At 43.2% G+C, this 23,020-nt stretch overlaps 1 protein-coding gene across 2 annotated transcripts in view; it reads right to left on the bottom strand.

Moving 5' to 3' along the window:
• The window catches only part of ddx24 (DEAD (Asp-Glu-Ala-Asp) box helicase 24), a 34,372-nt gene extending 12,071 nt beyond the window's left edge, over positions 1-22,301 (bottom strand). Inside the window, exons 1-6 of one of the 2 annotated variants that reach the window (XM_082143457.1) lie at positions 22,127-22,301; positions 20,215-20,920; positions 19,339-19,821; positions 11,397-11,550; positions 6,482-6,994; positions 3,468-3,543 (exon numbers count right to left, since the gene is read on the bottom strand). In XM_082143457.1, the coding sequence (XP_081999583.1) occupies positions 3,468-3,543; positions 6,482-6,994; positions 11,397-11,550; positions 19,339-19,821; positions 20,215-20,917 (1,929 nt within the window). In that variant the 5' untranslated portion in view covers positions 20,918-20,920; positions 22,127-22,301. The remainder of the gene's footprint in view (positions 1-3,467; positions 3,544-6,481; positions 6,995-11,396; positions 11,551-19,338; positions 19,822-20,214; positions 20,921-22,126) is intronic. The other variant, XM_082143456.1, reaches the window with a different exon arrangement.
• Between the last annotated feature and the right edge of the window lie 719 nt (positions 22,302-23,020).

Genomic DNA, 23,020 nt, shown 5'->3' with positions numbered 1-23,020 from the left:
AAAAAAAATATATATATATATTTTTTTTCTAATAACGTAATATTGACGGAACGCAAAAGGCGGAACTATAAGCGGACGTGCAGTGCGCGGACAGTCTGTGGCGTGCACATAACAGAGACGCGCACATAACAGAGTCGCGCACATACATAACAGACTCATGATGGCTGAGCGCCAAATTCAAACGGCACCTTCTTCGTTAAAAGCTAACGTATGTAAAATTGGCAATTTCATTGTTACCTATTTAGTATTTTTGTATGAGAGCTGCTTTCTGTATTGTTTAGTTTTCACATCAGTACACTGTGTAAACCGATCTGTTACGTACGTTATACTGCAATATGTGCAATTTCAGTCACAAAAAGTTACATTTTAACTGTGCTCTCTGCAGATGTTCATTCACTTTTAAGCTGTTTTTGATTGTAGTATACAGCAAACATTTCAAGTCATAACTCTTTATTATTTAGTTGTGTATAAGAGTGGCTTTGTATGTTACTAATTGAAGCTACAGTAAGTTGTTCAAAAATGTTCATTTTGTCTTCTTAATGATTAAATTGGACAATTTTCTTCTAGAAAGACAAGGTGTTCAGGTGGAGAAAAAAACTTTTTCTTTACCTTGCCATGTTTCGACTGCAACCTGCAGTCTTCTTCCACCTGAACACCTTGTCTTTCTAGAAGAAAATTGTCCAATTTCTACAGTATGTTGGTTCTGATCTACTTCCTAAAGGAAATAAGCCTTTCATTTATTTGTTATTGTTTAGTTCAACTTGATGAGTCACAACACAATGTGATGTATTCATTTCTGTGTTCTACAGAACATAAGCTACATACAAATAATTCTGAAGTTATAACTACACGACACAGAAAGTGCTTTGAGTTGTTGTTACTCAATAAAAGAGTTAAGTAATTCAGCAGCTGACTTTTTTTAATACTGCAATCACTTTGTAGTGTATTTTCGTTTACTGTTGTGAAATGGAAAATCAATAATCGCTAATCGAGAATCGTTAATAATCGAAAATCGACTGTAATCGTAATCGAATCTTTCTTTTTCTTTTCAATCACATATATCGTGATATATCGTTGATGAAATTTCTTCCAATATATTGAATATCGTAGATATCGCGAATCGTGATATTATCATATCGTGGACCACATATCGCCACAGAATTGAATCGTGAGGGACCTGTATCGTCCCACCCCTATCAGAGAGATCACGAGATCACACACACACACACACAGATGAGGAGGTGCTCAGAGAGATCACAAGATCACACACACTGATGATGAGGTGCTCAGTGACACACACACACACACAGATGAGGAGGTGCTCAGAGAGATCACAAGATCACACACACTGATGATGAGGTGCTCAGTGACACACACACACACACACACAGATGAGGAGGTGCTCAGAGAGATCACAAGATCACACACACTGATGATGAGGTGCTCAGTGACACACACACACACACAGATGAGGAGGTGCTCAGAGAGATCACACACACACACAGATGAGGAGGTGCTCAGAGAGATCACACACACACACACAGATGATGAGGTGCTCAGAGAGATCACACACACACACAGATGAGGAGGTGCTCAGAGAGATCACACACACACACACACACACACACAGATAGATGAGGAGGTGCTCAGAGAGATCACACACACACACACACACACACACATGAGGAGGTGCTCAGAGAGATCACACACACACACAGATGAGGAGGTGCTCAGAGAGATCACAAGATCACACACACTGATGATGAGGTGCTCAGTGACACACACACACACACACAGATGAGGAGGTGCTCAGAGAGATCACAAGATCACACACACTGATGATGAGGTGCTCAGTGACACACACACACACACAGATGAGGAGGTGCTCAGAGAGATCACACACACACACACACACAGATGAGGAGGTGCTCAGAGAGATCACACACACACACACAGATGATGAGGTGCTCAGAGAGATCACACACACACACACACAGATGAGGAGGTGCTCAGAGAGATCACACACACACACACAGATGAGGAGGTGCTCAGAGAGATCACACACACACACACACACATGAGGAGGTGCTCAGAGAGATCACACACACACACACACACACACACACACACACACAGATGAGGAGGTGCTCAGAGAGATCACACACACACAGATGAGGAGGTGCTCAGAGAGATCACACACACAGATGAGGAGGTGCTCAGAGAGATCACACACACACACAGATGAGGAGGTGCTCAGAGATCACACACACACACACACACACACACACACACACACACACACAGATGAGGAGGTGCTCAGAGAGATCACACACACACACACAGATGAGGAGGTGCTCAGAGAGATCACACACACACAGATGAGGAGGTGCTCAGAGAGATCACACACACACACACACAGATGAGGAGGTGCTCAGAGAGATCACACACACACACACACACACACAGATGAGGAGGTGCTCAGAGAGATCACGAGATCACACACATACACACACACACACAGATGAGGAGGTGCTCAGAGAGATCACACACACACTGATGATGAGGTGCTCAGAGAGATCACAAGATCACACACACACACACACACACACACACACACAGATGAGGAGGTGCTCAGAGAGATCACACACACACACACTGATGATGAGGTGCTCAGAGAGATCACGAGATCACACACACACAGATGAGGAGGTGCTCAGAGAGATCTCACACACACACACACTGATGATGAGGTGCTCAGAGAGATCACACACACACAGATGAGGAGGTGCTCAGAGAGATCACACACACAGATGAGGAGGTGCTCAGAGAGATCACACACACTGATGATGAGGTGCTCAGAGAGATCACGAGATCACACACACACAGATGAGGAGGTGCTCAGAGAGATCACACACACACAGATGAGGAGGTGCTCAGAGAGATCACGAGATCACACACACACACAGATGAGGAGGTGCTCAGAGAGATCACAAGATCACACACACTGATGATGAGGTGCTCAGTGACACACACACACACACACAGATGAGGTGCTCAGTGACACACACACACACAGATGAGGAGGTGCTCAGAGAGATCACACACACACACACACAGATGAGGAGGTGCTCAGAGAGATCACACACACACACAGATGAGGAGGTGCTCAGAGAGATCACAAGATCACACACACAGATGAGGTGCTCAGAGAGATCACGATATCACACACACACAAATGAGGAGGTGCTCAGAGAGATCACGAGATCACACACACACACACAGATGAGGAGGTGCTCAGAGAGATCACGAGATCACACACACACACACACACAGATGAGGAGGTGCTCAGAGAGATCACGAGATCACACACACTGATGATGAGGTGCTCAGTGACACACACACACACACACACACACACACACAGATGATGAAGTGCTCAGTGACTGACACACACACACACACAGTACCTGATAGTGGATCACATGCTGAACGTTGGGGATGTCCAGCCCTCGAGCCGAGACGTCTGTGGTGAGCAGCACACAACTGAGAGAGGAGAGAGAGTGAGTCCTCTCACACACACACTTCATCTAGTGTCTGAAGCTTATTCCGTTGAACTGTTTATCAAATGTAGTGAAGCAATGAGATTCAGATTCTTAAACATGATGATGAGATGATCAATGTAACTCCACAACAACTACAGAAATGTCTCCACTAACATTCAGAAACTCTTCCTGAGTCTCTCCGTAAGGCTGTACTCGCTACTGGTTATTCTGGGATTCTGGATGAGTGAGATTGGCCTGTTATTGCCGGAGTTTCTGAAGCTTGTGTAAAGACTCCGCCCTCTTCTGAACAGAGGCGGAGCTAAAGCTCATTTGCATTTAAAGGGACACACCCAAAAAGGGGCAAATTTGACAAGCTATAATAAATGATCTGGTATTTAGAGCTGGAATTTCAGAGACACATTCTGGGGACACACAGATTTATATTACATCTTGTGAAAGGGGCATAATATGTCACCTTTAACCCTCTGAGGTCGAGAAACGCGCCGACGCGTTTTGCTGGATTTTTTTCACATAGCAGCAACATAAACTTAAATTACTCCGTCATTTATGGTTATACAGAAAAAAGAAATATAAAAAAATAATCTGTGATATTTCTACTTTTGTATGTGTCCACTTACAATCAAATCAAAACATTGTGCTTTTGTAAAATAAAGAAAATAAACAGGGTGTGCGTTCTGCCTCTCCGTCGCGGTGAACTTTTTTTTCTTGAGCACGTCTATAAACTGAAACATAACTCAGCGAATACTTCTCACACATTTATGAGCCATACACCTTTATACACATTTAAGTGTGTACTTTTAAATGATCGGATTCAAACTGAAAACAAATATTCTCTGTTTAAGTAATTTGTATAAAACCAACAGGATGTCCAGTATCTCAAACGCTTGCTAATTACTTTTTAATTCGACACGCCCACTCGCGCAAAAGAGATTCACATGCAAATCTCCACATGGGACGCGAACGCCCTCGTTACCTCAAACACAAAACACCAAAACACTTCACAAGTCTCTGCTTTTCGTCGAGTTTGGAAGACACGTCTGAGCTTACATTGGATTTACATCAGAAGAAGAAGAACGCGATTTGAAGACAAGAAAGATGTAAGGTAAGAAATTCTTACTTATTAGTTTATGGTATTGTTGCATAAACTTCACATTGCAGTTGAACTGTTGCTAGATATATGGTGAATATTATACTATTTAGACCCGTGTTTACTGTTAAATACTGTTTGTGGATATCTGCTCAAACATAGATATGTATAACCATAATGTTTAATATTTTGGAGCGCGCTGTGCGTTTGAATGTATCATATTTTGGAGCGCGCTGTGGGTTTTAATGTATCATATTTTGGAGCGCACTGTGGGTTTGAGTATCATATTTTGGAGCGCGATGGTGTTTGAATGTATCATATTTTGGAGCGCGATGGTGTTTTAATGTATCATATTTTGGAGCACGCTGTGGGTTTGAGTATCATATTTTGGAGCGCGCTGTGGGTTTTAATGTATCATATTTTGGAGCGCGCTGTGGGTTTGAATGTATCATATTTTGGAGCGCGCTGTGCGTTTGAATGTATCATATTTTGGAGCGCGCTGTGGGTTTGAATGTATCATATTTTGGAGCGCGCTGTGCGTTTGAATGTATCATATTTTGGAGCGCGATTGCGTTTGAAAGGAAAAATGCACCAAACATTAGGCTTTATGTTTTTACTATTATCTCATTTCATATCATCATAACGAATGGAAACATTTGAAGTAACATATGATAATCAATATATTTTTCTCTAGCGTAGTTGTTCTTGAAATCTTTTGGAAGATTTAATTTATTGTTATTATTATTTTATGCAGCACTGCGTAGCCTATACCTACAAGGCACAACAAACCTGGTGTTCATTATATATTGTTGGAAACGTGTGTGTGTGTGTGTGTGTATTCTGTGAATTTTAAAAAGAAATTTTAACCAGAAAAATCTAAAATCTATTCCCAAAATCGTGCAGCCCTATAGTTTCTCTTGATATCAGTATGTTCACAGTTTTTTTCTTTTTTTTTTTCTTTCAGGGACCAGATGCAACTGAGTCCTGCTGACTTCAACATTCACATGAGTCTCTGTACATGAACATGGTAAAGTGAAAATCAAACACCTTGGAAATGAAAGGTATGTTTTTAGGAATGGCACAAAGGTCTCTGTCTTTGGATCATTGTTTTCAATGTGCTCTTTTGTCATTTGTATTTTTGGATTGTGTTGTGTTGTAAATAAATCCAAACAATCTAAAAGCCATTCTTTTTTAAATCTCCTCATTCTTTGTGCAAGGTTGCTCTGAATGACAGGGCCTGATAGCTCCTAATAGGGAAGTTAGGGGAGTGTCTTTGTCTTTCTCAGGTGTAAAAAGCTTACATATTCATGAGATGATCACGCCTCTTCGCATATGGCTTTGTCACACAAAACACGTCTTAGAAATTTTAAATCAATATATTGTCTTATCTGAATGAGCAGTCAGGGTGATTTTCACATAGTTTTGGAGCAAATATTCTAGGCTATGTCATACAATTTTCAAAAGTCTTGTGAAGAAATAATCAGTATGGGTTTCATGGCCTTATTTCAGTGAGAATTTTTTTTTGTATTTTCACAAACCACGCATAAATGTCATTATCTCAAAACTACAAACTTTTACATACATGCTGCTGATATATTATTGTAGCAGAGTTTGTGCTGAATACAGTGTAATCAGACTTTAGCCATGAAAATGTCACTAGTAACAGAAAAAAACACAAATGTCAGAGCATGTCAGAACACCTCCATGGCCCAGAAAACACCTCAGACCTCAGAGGGTTAATAAACATTGTTTCGGTCAATGATTTCAGCCCTTTAAAATAATTTCCGCCAAAACCTAAAATATGTGGCTGGAACAAAGCCGTTTCTCTCACCTGTCCTTCTCAGCGAAGCGCTCCAGGTTCTTCAGACGCTGCTTCTGGTGCATGTTAGCATGCAGACACAGCGGAGCGCAGTCCAGGATGGTCAGCAGCGCCGTGAGCCGCTTGATGCAGTCGATGCTGTTGGCGAACACCATGCTGCGGCCCGGGAACTGCAGGAGGAAGTAGTACAGGAACAGGTCCTTGTCCTCCTTGGTGCAGTTGATGCGGCTCTCCGTCAGCGTCTCCACCGTGGCCTCCTTGCGTGTCAGGTCGATGACCTTGGGCTTGTCCTTCATGCCCACCCTCTCCATGAGGATCTGCAGTTTGCTGCGCTGCTCGGCCCTCTTCTTCTTCTTCTGCGTCAGGCGCAGGGGCAGGCTGTGCACCAGGGTCAGCGTGGCCGAGAACACGAACGTCTGTCGCCTGGGGTTAAAGTGGGACGTGTTGAGCATCTCCAGCAGACTCTCCAGCTCCGAGAAGTGGCCCTTCTCCACCATGCGGTCGGCCTCGTCGATCACCAGACACCTGAGGATGAGGATGAGCAGCAACACAGACAATATTAGCCAGACTATCTTTGCCGACCACATAAAATGTTGTGTTTATCGCAATAATAATGATAAAAGTTGTGCTTATGACGACAGTAAGCCAATTTCAGGAGTATGACAGCTGATAGACGCTTCTTTCAAACGCTTCCGTGTGTGTGTGTGTGTGTGTGTGTGTGAAAAACAGCATCAAAGGATTGTATACAACATTTAGCGGTGCTGAGCATTGCAGCCAATCACAGACATGTCTGTTGAGCGCCGATCGGCCAATCAGAGGTGTTTCAGGAATCTGAAGCTGTATGTCAGGATAGATCTGTGCATGAGTCTTGCAGTGTACCTGACACATGTGCTTCTGTTCCTCATGTTGCAACAACCACACATTTATGGAGACAGATTCAACTTCTGTATTGTTCTCATATTTTTGGTGTTCATCTTTTGGTCAGTAAATGTAAAGGTAGAAGTAGTAAATGGTCACTGTTTATTATTAATTTCAAACTAGAGCTGATTTTGCAGTAAATAACGTACAGCTGTTGTTCATGACTTTCTGTAAAAAAAACTAGAGTAAAAATAAAGATTTATATATAATCTTGTGTGTGAATATTGTGATGGGCGTGTGTTGATATTGTGATGGGCGTGTGGGCGTGTGTTGATATTGTGATGGGCGTGTGTGTTGATATTGTGATGGTGTGTGTGTGTTGATATTGTGATGGGCGTGTGTGTTGATATTGTGATGGTGTGTGTGTGTTGATATTGTGATGGGCGTGTGTGTTGATATTGTGCTGTGTGTGTGTGTTGATATTGTGATGGTGTGTGTTGATATTGTGATGGGTGCGTGTTGATATTGTGATGGGCGTGTGTGTTGATATTGTGATGGTGTGTGTTGATATTGTGATGGTGTGTGTTGATATTGTGATGGGCGTGTGTGTTGATATTGTGATGGGCGCGTGTTGATATTGTGATGGGTGCGTGTTGATATTGTGATGGGTGTGTGTTGATATTGTGATGGGTGTGTGTTGATATTGTGATGGTGTGTGTTGATATTGTGATGGGTGCGTGTTGATATTGTGATGGGTGTGTGTTGATATTGTGATGGTGTGTGTTGATATTGTGATGGGTGCGTGTTGATATTGTGATGGGCGTGTGTGTTGATATTGTGATGGGTGTGTGTTGATATTGTGATGGGCGTGTGTGTTGATATTGTGATGGGCGCGTGTGTTGATATTGTGATGGGCGCGTGTGTTGATATTGTGATGGGCGTGTGTGTTGATATTGTGATGGGCGTGTGTGTTGATATTGTGATGGGCGTGTGTTGATATTGTGATGGGCGTGTGTTGATATTGTGATGGGCGCGTGTTGATATTGTGATGGGCGCGTGTTGATATTGTGATGGGCGCGTGTTGATATTGTGATGGCCGTGTGTTGATATTGTGATGGGCGCGTGTTGATATTGTGATGGGCGCGTGTTGATATTGTGATGGGCGTGTGTTGATATTGTGATGGGTGCGTGTTGATATTGTGATGGGCGCGTGTTGATATTGTTGATATTGTGATGGGTGCGTGTTGATATTGTGATGGGCGCGTGTTGATATTGTGATGGGCGTGTGTGTTGATATTGTGATGGGCGTGTGTTGTGATGGGCGTGTGTTGATATTGTGATGGGTGCGTGTTGATATTGTGATGGGCGTGTGTTGATATTGTGATGGGTGCGTGTTGATATTGTGATGGGTGTGTGTGTTGATATTGTGATGGGTGCGTGTTGATATTGTGATGGGTGTGTGTTGATATTGTGATGGGTGTGTGTTGATAGTGTGATGGGCGTGTGTTGATATTGTGATGGGTGCGTGTTGATATTGTGATGGTGTGTGTTGATATTGTGATGGTGTGTGTTGATATTGTGATGGGTGTGTGTTGATATTGTGATGGGTGTGTGTTGATAGTGTGATGGGCGTGTGTTGATATTGTGATGGGCGCGTGTTGATATTGTGATGGGCGTGTGTTGATATTGTGATGGGCGTGTGTGTTGATATTGTGATGGGCGTGTGTTGTGATGGGCGTGTGTTGATATTGTGATGGGTGCGTGTTGATATTGTGATGGGCGCGTGTTGATATTGTGATGGGCGTGTGTTGATATTGTGATGGGCGTGTGTGTTGATATTGTGATGGGCGTGTGTTGTGATGGGCGTGTGTTGATATTGTGATGGGTGTGTGTTGATATTGTGATGGGCGTGTGTTGATATTGTGATGGGTGCGTGTTGATATTGTGATGGGCGTGTGTGTTGATATTGTGATGGGCGTGTGTTGTGATGGGCGTGTGTTGATATTGTGATGGGTGCGTGTTGATATTGTGATGGGCGCGTGTTGATATTGTGATGGGTGTGTGTTGATATTGTGATGGGCGTGTGTTGATATTGTGATGGGTGCGTGTTGATATTGTGATGGGCGTGTGTTGATGTGATGGGTGCGTGTTGATATTGTGATGGGTGCGTGTTGATATTGTGATGGGTGTGTGTTGATATTGTGATGGGTGTGTGTTGATAGTGTGATGGGCGTGTGTTGATATTGTGATGGGTGCGTGTTGATAGTGTGATGGGCGTGTGTTGATATTGTGATGGGTGTGTGTTGATAGTGTGATGGGCGTGTGTTGATATTGTGATGGGTGCGTGTTGATATTGTGATGGGCGCGTGTTGATATTGTGATGGGCGTGTGTGTTGATATTGTGATGGGCGTGTGTTGTGATGGGCGTGTGTTGATATTGTGATGGGTGCGTGTTGATATTGTGATGGGCGTGTGTTGATATTGTGATGGGCGTGTGTGTTGATATTGTGATGGGCGTGTGTTGTGATGGGCGTGTGTTGATATTGTGATGGGTGCGTGTTGATATTGTGATGGGCGTGTGTTGATATTGTGATGGGTGCGTGTTGATATTGTGATGGGCGTGTGTGTTGATATTGTGATGGGTGCGTGTTGATATTGTGATGGGCGCGTGTTGATATTGTGATGGGCGCGTGTTGATATTGTGATGGGCGTGTGTTGATATTGTGATGGGCGTGTGTGTTGATATTGTGATGGGCGTGTGTTGTGATGGGCGTGTGTTGATATTGTGATGGGTGCGTGTTGATATTGTGATGGGCGCGTGTTGATATTGTGATGGGCGTGTGTTGATATTGTGATGGGCGTGTGTGTTGATATTGTGATGGGCGTGTGTTGTGATGGGCGTGTGTTGATATTGTGATGGGTGTGTGTTGATATTGTGATGGGCGTGTGTTGATATTGTGATGGGTGCGTGTTGATATTGTGATGGGCGTGTGTGTTGATATTGTGATGGGCGTGTGTGTTGATATTGTGATGGGCGTGTGTTGATGTGATGGGTGCGTGTTGATATTGTGATGGGTGCGTGTTGATATTGTGATGGGTGTGTGTTGATATTGTGATGGGTGTGTGTTGATAGTGTGATGGGCGTGTGTTGATAGTGTGATGGGTGCGTGTTGATAGTGTGATGGGCGTGTGTTGATATTGTGATGGGTGTGTGTTGATAGTGTGATGGGCGTGTGTTGATATTGTGATGGGTGCGTGTTGATATTGTGATGGGCGCGTGTTGATATTGTGATGGGCGTGTGTGTTGATATTGTGATGGGCGTGTGTTGTGATGGGCGTGTGTTGATATTGTGATGGGTGCGTGTTGATATTGTGATGGGCGTGTGTTGATATTGTGATGGGCGTGTGTGTTGATATTGTGATGGGCGTGTGTTGTGATGGGCGTGTGTTGATATTGTGATGGGTGCGTGTTGATATTGTGATGGGCGTGTGTTGATATTGTGATGGGTGCGTGTTGATATTGTGATGGGCGTGTGTGTTGATATTGTGATGGGCGTGTGTTGATATTGTGATGGGCGCGTGTTGATATTGTGATGGGTGCGTGTTGATATTGTGATGGGTGTGTGTTGATATTGTGATGGGCGTGTGTTGATATTGTGATGGGTGCGTGTTGATATTGTGATGGGTGCGTGTTGATATTGTGATGGGCGTGTGTGTTGATATTGTGATGGGCGTGTGTTGATATTGTGATGGGCGTGTGTTGATATTGTGATGGGTGCGTGTTGATATTGTGATGGGTGCGTGTTGATATTGTGATGGGTGCGTGTTGATATTGTGATGGGTGCGTGTTGATATTGTGATGGGCGTGTGTTGATATTGTGATGGGTGCGTGTTGATATTGTGATGGGCGTGTGTGTTGATATTGTGATGGGCGTGTGTTGATATTGTGATGGGTGCGTGTTGATATTGTGATGGGTGTGTGTGTTGATAGTGTGCTGATAGTGTGCTGTGTGTGTGTTGATAGTGTGCTGTGTGTGTGTGTGTGTGTGTGTGTGTGAGAGAGAGGTACCGCAGCTGTCGCAGGTCCTGCAGGTGTGCGTGTCTCTCTTTGATCAACTCCCACAGGCGTCCTGGTGTGGCGATGATGATCTCGGGCCGTCGCATCAACATCCGCTGCTGCTTCTGCATCGCCATTCCACCCACCACTAACGCCGTCTTGATACCTGCTCAACATCACATCACACCATCACCACACCATCACATCACCATCACATCACCATCACATCACCATCACATCACCATCACATCACCACACCATCACATCACATCAGCATCACATCACCACACCACACCATCACATCCACCACTAACGCCGTCTTGATACCTGCTCAACATCACATAACACCATCACATCCCCACACCATCACCATCACATCACCACACCATCACATCACATCACCACACCATCACATCACATCACCACACCATCACATCACATCACCACACCATCACATCCACCACTAACGCCGTCTTGATACCTGCTCAACATCACATAACACCATCACATCCCCACACCATCACCATCACATCACCACACCATCACATCACCACACCATCACATCACCACACCATCACATCACCACACCATCACATCACCACACCATCACATCACCACACCATCACATCACCACACCATCACATCACCACACCATCACATCACCACACCATCACATCACAACACCATCACATCACCACACCATCACATCACATCACACCATCACATCACATCACATCACCACACCATCACACCATCACATCACATCACACCATCACATCACATCACCACACCATCACATCCACCACTAACGCCGTCTTGATACCTGTTCAACATCACATAACACCATCACATCACCATCACCATCACATCACCACACCATCACATCCACCACTAACGCAGTCTTGATACCTGCTCAACATCACATTACACCATCATCACACCATCACATCCCCACACCATCACATCACATCACCACACCATCACATCCACCACTAACGCCGTCTTGATACCTGCTCAACATCACATTACACCATCATCACACCATCACATCCCCACACCATCACATCACCACATCACCACCAGGCTTGTGCACAATTCAGAATTGAATTTGAATTGATGTCAAAAACAGGATCTAGAATTAAAATTCGAATATGAATTAAAGGAAGCAGAATTGCAATTCAATAAAAATTCAAAGAAATTCATATACATATTTTAAGTGAAGTGTTTAACAATGAAGCTTTACAGTATATGTCAGATATGATTGCATTATAAAGGATATTAGTTTGAACTACTTGTACAGATTACATTAAAAGGATATGTTTTCCCCCAGCAATGAATGTTAAAAGCTCTAGTCACAGAACAAATAATTAAGTTTGATTTATTGTAATTGTAATTTTGTGGAACATGATGGAACATGACTCCATTTCCCAGAATGCTTTACTTTAACCAAGTATTTAAAATGGTTGCTAAACAATTTGAGGTGGACATTTGTTTGAAAGCACTATTTGATGGGCAACACTGGACTTTTTAAGTTTCAGAAGTCCCTTACAACTTCACTCTGAGTCTGCACCTGTTGAGAGAATCTTTAGTGTTGCAGGACAGATATTCAGACCAGAACAGTGCAGACTCAATGATAACACATTTGAGGAGCTATGGAGAATTAGATGCAACAGTGTTGCTCAGTCATTTTTTGCATTGGAATAAATGATAACTGCATTTACAACAACTTTGTGTTTGTGTGATTACTTTGAAATGAAAATTACATTGGAACAAAACTAATTAAACAACATTGAGGGGGTAATTTATTTCAAGAATTTGATCAATATCTATTTTAGAACAATATGTATGCAGGGTTGAGGATAGGGATGCAACGGTACACGGTAAAATCCCGGACCGTTCGGTCAGCCCTGCACGGGACAATCTACTCTCGTGTCCCGCGGGACTTCGGTTTTGCCATTGAGTTCGCGCTGATCCTTTTCGTTTTTGCTTTAGGCACCGTTCACATATCGCGCCAAAAACGCGTAGAAAATGCTAGGCGCGCCGCATTCTTTTTCCAAAGCGCTAGGGCGGTTGCGCTCCGGAGGCGTCTGTCGTTGCTAAAGCAACCATCAGCTGCGCTCTGGTTGGTTCTTGTCACGTGACCTACGGTGCGCTTGCGGCATTCTGAAAAGTTGAGAATTTTCTCCACTGCTGGGGACATCGTTAGTGCCAACCGGTCTCGCCTTGCACCAGACAGTGTTGATAGACTCATCTTTTTGCACAAGAATCTCTCAATAGTGGATGAGTAAATAACATTGCACTTTGTATCCTGAATGCAGTATTTTTTTATTATATTATTTTGCTCTGCTTTTTTTTATTCAAAGCACAAGCTAATTTATGTTTGTTAAAGGTAAAAGTGCACTTTTTCTTTCACATTGATCACTTCATATACCAGTTATCAAGGTTTGGAATTGGGATCCACTTGAATATTTTGAAGTGTGTTTGTTTACATTTTGTATTTCATATAAGTGATAGTTGAAGAGGTTGTATAACTTAGTGTTGTTCAGTACAGACTAGAGTGTTCATTTATTCCATACATTGATGTTCTTCCTACTGTGACATTCTGTTTATGCTCATAAGAAAAATAAAACATATTTTTGGGATGAAATAGCAGTCTCTTTCTGCACAAAACATGTACCGAAACCGAACCGAGACCGTGGCCCAAAAACCGAGGTACGGACCGTACCGTGGGCTATCTGTACCGTTGCACCCCTAGTTGAGGAGTAAATAGTTATGTGAAATGAAATTTCTGTTATTAAATTACAAAATTAATGTAATTGTATTTAGTTGTATTACTGAGGTAAAATGTTTAAATCAATTAGTTACTAATCAACTTAAAACGAAATTGCTTTGCATTGATAAAGTTATCCAAATAAAGTAATCCAAACCAGATTTATAATGGGTAACTAATAACAGTAAGCAATAACATTTCCAAAGTAACCTTCCTAACACTGAACGCATGCGAGACTCAACACATTCTTTCTGTTGTGTGACTGTGTGGAATTTCTTTGAATTGCCATGAATTTAATTCCACTTCCTGTCATTCCAATTCAAATTCAATTCAACGTCCTGTGGGGCGGAGTCAATTCAATTCAAATTCAAATTCATGAATTGAATGGAGGCCAATTCTGAAATTCTGAATTTTGCACAAGCCTGAATTTAGATCACCACACTATCACATCCACCACTAACGCAGTCTTGATACCTGTTCAACATCACATTACACCATCACATCACCACTAACACCGGCTTGATACCTGCTCAACATCACACTGCTCTTAATACAACATCACATTACACCATCACCACACCACCACATCACCATCACACACAATCACATCACCACACATCACCACACTATCACATCACCACACTATCACATCACCACTAGGGCTGTCAACGAATATTCTAAATTCGAATATATATTCGAATAGTTTTAAAAAACAGAAATTCGAACGTGAAAATTAATATTCGAATGTGAATTTCGAATATGGAAAAACACGCCCGCGGAAGCAGAGGCGCGGCTGTCTGCTTTGCGAGTGGGCGCGCGCGCTGCCTGAAGCCTTGTTCCGCAGACTGCGCGCGCACCTCCCCAAACGGACGAGGCGTTTATACTCGACGCGCTCGCCGTTGTACTATTCTTTGAAACGATAGGGGGCGATTCGCGCTCGTGCGGACGCGTCGAGTATAAACAAGGCTTGAGGGACAGGTCACACGAGTCGCACTGCTGAAAGTTGACAGTGCACTAAAAGACAATGGAATAAATTGCAGTCAGTTTTTCCTTTTTTTAATACAAGCACCAATAATGTAAGTAGCCTTTTTCTTTTTTAATAGCACTTTATTTTTTATGAACCTCAGGGTAAAAGTTCTTTATTGTCACATTTCTCGGAATTGTGTGCCTCATTTTATTTAAAGTTAAACAGAAAAGTTCCATGTTTACCACAGCACAGCTCGCTCGGAGCGTTCAATGTCGGTTCTATACTGTAAAACTTCAATTAATGTTAATACATTTGTTTCAATCACTGAATGAAGCCTGCTATATTTGGGGCAAGAGTCGCGACCTTAAATTGCTTGCACAAAACTCTTGATCAGCACTCAACATGTGCTTATTGTTGTTCATTTAAACCGTTATGAGCAGAGAGAGCGTGAGCGCGAGAGAGAGAGAGAGAGAGTGCCTGCGAGTGAGCGAGACTGAGGTCTGCGGTCTTGGCCATTAGTTTATTTACTTGGTTTTGTGTTGGTAATACATTGTCAAATATGTTTAAACTTAAATTAACTACCTATACAAGTTATGTATGTCTCTTTGTATTAATTTGTCCTGTTATTGACGTAATGCGCGTCATTGAAAAAATGCGCAACTAGATGTTCGAATAGTTCGAATATTCGTGTGTTTTTTAGAGGGAATATTCGAACGTCATTTTTGAGCAATTTTGACAGCCCTAATCACCACACTATCACATCACCACACATCACATCACCACACTATCACATCACCACACTATCACATCACCACACATCACATCACCACACATCACATCACCACACTATCACATCACCACACTATCACATCACCATCACATCACCACACATCACATCACCACACCACACTATCACATCACCACACTATCACATCACCACACCACCACATCACCATCACACACCATCACATCACCATCACATCACCACACATCACATCACCACACCATCACATCACCACACATCACATCACCACACTATCACATCACCACACTATCACATCACCACACTATCACATCACCACACTATCACATCACCACACATCACATCACCACACATCACATCACCACACTATCACATCACCACACTATCACATCACCATCACATCACCATCACACACCATCACATCACCACACATCACCACACATCACATCACCACACCATCACCACACTATCACATCACCACACCATCACCACACTATCACATCACCACACCATCACCATCACATCACCATCACATCACCACACATCACATCACCACACCATCACCACACTATCACATCACATCACATCACCACACATCACATCACCACACATCACATCACCACACATCACATCACCACACTATCACATCACCACACATCACATCACCACACATCACATCACCACACTATCACATCACATCACCACACATCACATCAAAAGTTCCATGTTTACCACAGCACAGCTCGCTCGGAGCGTTCAATGTCGGTTCTATACTGTAAAACTTCAATTAATGTTAATACATTTGTTTCAATCACTGAATGAAGCCTGCTATATTTGGGGCAAGAGTCGCGACCTTAAATTGCTTGCACAAAACTCTTGATCAGCACTCAACATGTGCTTATTGTTGTTCATTTAAACCGTTATGAGCAGAGAGAGCGTGAGCGCGAGAGAGAGAGAGAGAGAGTGCCTGCGAGTGAGCGAGACTGAGGTCTGCGGTCTTGGCCATTAGTTTATTTACTTGGTTTTGTGTTGGTAATACATTGTCAAATATGTTTAAACTTAAATTAACTACCTATACAAGTTATGTATGTCTCTTTGTATTAATTTGTCCTGTTATTGACGTAATGCGCGTCATTGAAAAAATGCGCAACTAGATGTTCGAATAGTTCGAATATTCGTGTGTTTTTTAGAGGGAATATTCGAACGTCATTTTTGAGCAATTTTGACAGCCCTAATCACCACACTATCACATCACCACACATCACATCACCACACTATCACATCACCACACTATCACATCACCACACATCACATCACCACACATCACATCACCACACATCACATCACCACACTATCACATCACCACACTATCACATCACCATCACATCACCACACATCACATCACCACACCACACTATCACATCACCACACTATCACATCACCACACCACCACATCACCATCACACACCATCACATCACCATCACATCACCACACATCACATCACCACACCATCACATCACCACACATCACATCACCACACTATCACATCACCACACTATCACATCACCACACTATCACATCACCACACATCACATCACCACACTATCACATCACAACACATCACATCACCACACAATCACATCACCACACAATCACATCACCACACATCACATCACCACACATCACATCACCACACTATCACATCACCACACTATCACATCACCATCACATCACCATCACACACCATCACATCACCACACATCACCACACATCACATCACCACACCATCACCACACTATCACATCACCACACCATCACCACACTATCACATCACCACACCACCACATCACCATCACATCACCATCACATCACATCACATCACCACACCATCACCACACTATCACATCACCACACATCACCACACTATCACATCACCACACTATCACATCACCACACTATCACATCACCACACTATCACATCACCACACCATCACACCATCACATCACCACACCATCACATCACCACACATCACATCACCACACCATCACCACACTATCACATCACCACACCACCACATCACCATCACACACCATCACATCACCATCACATCACCACACCATCACATCACCACACTATCACATCACCACACCACCACATCACCATCACACACCATCACATCACCATCACATCACCACACATCACATCACCACACCATCACATCACCACACTATCACATCACCACACTATCACATCACCACACTATCACATCACCACACATCACATCACCACACATCACATCACCACACATCACATCACCACACATCACATCACCACACTATCACATCACCACACATCACATCACCACACATCACATCACCACACTATCACATCACATCACCACACATCACATCACCACACATCACATCACCACACTATCACATCACCATCACACACCATCACATCACCATCACATCACCATCACCATCACATCACCACACATCACATCACCACACCATCACCACACTATCACATCACCACACCACCACATCACCATCACACACCATCACATCACCATCACATCACCACACATCACATCACCACACCATCACCACACTATCACATCACCACACTATCACATCACCACACTATCACATCACCACACTATCACATCACCACACATCACATCACCACACATCACCACACTATCACATCACCACACCATCACATCACCACACCATCACATCACCACACCATCACATCACCACACCATCACATCACCACACCATCACATCACCACACCATCACATCACCACACCATCACATCACATCACCACACCATCACATCACCACACCATCACATCACCACACTATCACATTACACCATCACCACACCACCATCACCACACCACCACATCACCATCACATCACCATCACATCACCATCACATCACCATCACATCACCACACCACCACACATCACATCACCACACCATCACATCACCACACTATCACATCACCACACCATCACATCACCACACATCACATCACCACACCATCACATCACCACACCATCACATCACATCACCACACATCACATCACATCACCACACATCACATCACCACACCACACCATCACATCACATCACCATCACCATCACCACACCATCACATCACCATCACATCACCACATCACCATCACCATCACCACACCATCACATCACCATCACATCACCATCACATCACCATCACATCACCACACTATCACATCACCACACATCACATCACCACACCATCACATCACCACACTATCACATCCACCACTAACGCTGTCTTGATACCTGCTCAACATCACATCACCACACCATCACATCACAATATCACACCATCACATCACCACACCATCACATCACCACACCATCACATATATTGTATATCAGATGAAGCCACACTGACCTGTGAAGCGAGCCACGGCATCGATGTGGTGTTTGACCTGAACGGCCAGCTCTCTGGTGGGGGTCAGGATAAGACCGAGCAGCGGCTGCTTCTGCGGTTCATCAGTGCTCACACAGTCATCAGCTCCAGCTTCAACAGCGCTGGCACAGTCATCCGGTCCTCCATCAGCGCTAGCACAGTCATCCGGTCCTCCATCAGCGCTAGCACAGTCATCCGGTCCTCCATCAGGAGCGCTGCAGTCCACACCCTTCTCACCCTCATCGTCCGGTCCAGCTTGATCAGGAGCGCTGCAGTCCTCGTCCTCATCATCCTGTGGCTCATCGCTCGCAGGACTCGTGTCTGACGGCAGGTACAGACTCTCCACACGCGTCTCTGCATCATCAGGGTTCCTGCGTTCATCCGTCTGATCGTGGCTCGACGCTTCCTTCCATTCCAGAATCATGTGGATCATCGGAATACCGAAACACAGCGTCTTCCCACTGCCTGCAGTCGATAAGAACACGAACAGGATCAATAAGTGTGAGCGACATGATGAACTACGACTTACTGTGGTGATATATCGTTTGATTACTAGTACTAGTGATGATTGACTAAACAGACTTTAACCTCAGAGACGCAGCAGCAAAACATGAACACCTGAAAAAACATTCTTTTGTAAATCAGAATTGACAAGTTAAAATTGTCATACCAAATAATAATTATGAGATATTAAGTCATAAATTTGACTTATTTCATAATTATGCCATAAAAAGTCAAAATTGTGAGATAAAAGTTAAAATGTTTTTTTGACATTTTGTGTAAATTTTGACTTTTTATGTCATCATAATCCAGCTTTACCCAGGCATGATTACTCCTGGTGTGGGGATGGGGACTCACCGGTCTCGGCCGCTCCCAGCACGTCCAGTCGGTCCCGGATGGCCGGCGGCAGCGCCAGGGCCTGGATGGGAGTCGGTGCCGAAAACCCCAGCGCACTGAGAGCTTTTAAAACAGGCGCCGGTACGAACAGGTCTTTCCACGCAGACACGTCTGTCCCCGGAGCCTCGGGGTCCTCGAGCGCCGCACTGCTCCAGTTCCGGCTCTTCTTCCCACACACAGCCGGAGGTTCGGCCAGCGCTGGCTTCTTCTGCTTCTTCTTCTTCTTCTTCTTCTTGTTGGATGTCTTGAGTTGTGTTTCTGGAGTCACATCAGAACACTCGTCCTGTGAGATCTGATCCTCCAGCGGCTCATTCTGGAATTCCTCGTCGGGTTCGTTGTTCTTCTGCCTCTTGTTCTTCTCTTCATCAGGCTTGTCTTCAGCGTCAGACTGCGGCCGCTCTTCAGCTTCCATCTCGCTGGCTTTTCTCTTCTTCTTCTTGTCTTTCGGTGTGGTTTCCCGCACAGCGACGGCCCTCTCGGGCTCCACCAGGGAGTAATCGGTGAGCTCCTCGAAGCACACCAGGCCGTCCAGCCCCTGGTCCGAGAACAGACTGGGATCCACATCCACGGCCTTCCACTGGCCCCGGACCACGATCCCTCTCCTGGAGGACAGCAGGCGGCCGCTAGCCTTCTTCACCTTCACCTTCTTCTTCATCTTCTTCATCTCCTGCGGGAGAGAGAGGGGCGGAGTCAGAGGAACAGCGGTGTAATGCAGCACAGGCACGGTAATACACTAATAAAATTAAGAATAGCATATTCATCAAGAGTGATGAGATGAGAGTTTGTGTCATCTATTGAATGATCAGGAGACATAATTAAGGTGGGTCATCTTACCCTTAATTTACCCTATTATTTAAGCATTTACTCTATAATTTTAGCAGACATGAGGAGTATATATGAAGAGTTCAGTTGCAAAAGCCTCTAAGTGCCATCTGAAATTTTCTTCTAGAATGAAAATGACCTATTAATTGCCATTGAAGTGAAATTACTAAATTTAAATAAACGAGCTTGATAAAAATGATCATTGAGAAGAAAATGTCAGATGGCACTTAGAGGCTTTTGCATCTGAACTCTTCATATACAGGACTCTGGGTCTGTGAGCTGAATATGGGCTGGAGAATCTGTCCTGAGATAAAGAGATCCTGATGTTAAGATAACTCATCATGTAAACACTATACAAAAGTTGACTGTAATAATTCAATTCAATTCACATTTATTTGTCTAGGGATTTTCACAAACACATCTGAACAGAAAGTGCATGAGTCCACTTCACAGTTACAGTGATCTGTTATCAGAGGAGACCGCCTATGTACTGTATTTCAGAAATGTACGTACAAAATCACAGTTAGCAAAAAATGTCATAATTTAAGGCAGAAACAATGAGCTCATTGAAGTAATGAATACTATAATAGTAATATAAGGATACTTAAAAATAGCATGGCATTATCACAAAAGGTTACACTTCATTTTAAGGTGTCCGTGTTTAAGCTCTGAGTAATACTAATTAACAACAAATATATAATATAGGACTAAGGTTATCGTTTGTTTTAAGGTTAGTTGCTAGTAATTATGCATAATTTACTGTCATTACTACAGTAAGTAGAGGTAAAATATGTAACAACAAGGACACGGTAAAATATAGTGTTATAATACTATGCAAAACAAGGTAATATTGTATTTATGTTCATGTAGTGCAGAAAATATCACTGAATGTGTTCTGACAATCTTCAACTTCAACAACAATCTAACACGCACATTAGCCTTAACTTCGACATAAAAAATAGCATTAGACAAACATTCACTGATAAAATGCGATTAGTTCTCAACACGAGTGTTTTACAGCATTCGTTGTGAAATTAAAGGTAAATCTTACATGTAGTTGTCTGTGTTTTGTCACACATCCACGGTTCACACACACACACACACGCTCAGCACGAGGGCGCCGCCATGACGGAGGTGACGTCAGAGCGAACCCGCCAATCAGAGAGACTCTCGTCAGAGCGAACCCGCCAATCAGAGAGACTCTCGTCAGCACGTGGCAGGAAGAACCTCCCAAACCTAATGCTGTTCCCACGTGTTACAGACAGCTCTGGACACCCCTCCACACCGTTCTTGATAATAACGTCTGGGGCCACGTTTACTCATAGCCGGGTATTTAGAGAAACGAATATTTCCCCCCTCCGTTTTTAATAATAACATCGTGCACACAACATCGTTTCAAAAAAGTTGTCATTTACATCAACCCGCATAAATACGGCGTAGTGTAAACGGGGCCTGGAACGCCACTCAAAGTCTGTGAACTCGGGATATATATATAAAAAAATATATATATATATTTAAGAATTACACCTACAGTCAAGGGGGTACATTGAGTAAACAAACAAACAAAAAAGACATATATATATATATATATATATATATATATATATATATATATATATATGTCTTTGTTATAAAGAAACAGTGACAAACTTAAAAGTTAAATAAAAATTTTGAAAATGTTTACAAATTGAAACACACTTTGCACCTTATTTTTTAAAAACAATATTGTGTTTGGCTGGGTTATTGTTGAATTTCTGATCTTAAAAAACAGTAGGCTTATTTTCTCAAAATTTGAAGAAGTAACATTTATGAATACTACATTTAGCTAAAAGAAGTAGCAGATTAACTAAGTAATATACCTTATAATAAGATTTGTCATAAGAGAAAAAACAAATAACACATTTTTAAAGCACAGTTGAAAACTGGGCATGATATGAGTCTTAAT

This window comes from Leuciscus leuciscus (genome assembly GCF_965113295.1).
Source record: "Leuciscus leuciscus genome assembly, chromosome: 17".
In the NCBI taxonomy this organism is placed as follows: domain Eukaryota; kingdom Metazoa; phylum Chordata; class Actinopteri; order Cypriniformes; family Leuciscidae; genus Leuciscus; species Leuciscus leuciscus.
The sequence above is the reverse complement of the archived record's forward strand: the minus strand, read 5'-3'. Positions and strand labels throughout refer to the sequence as shown.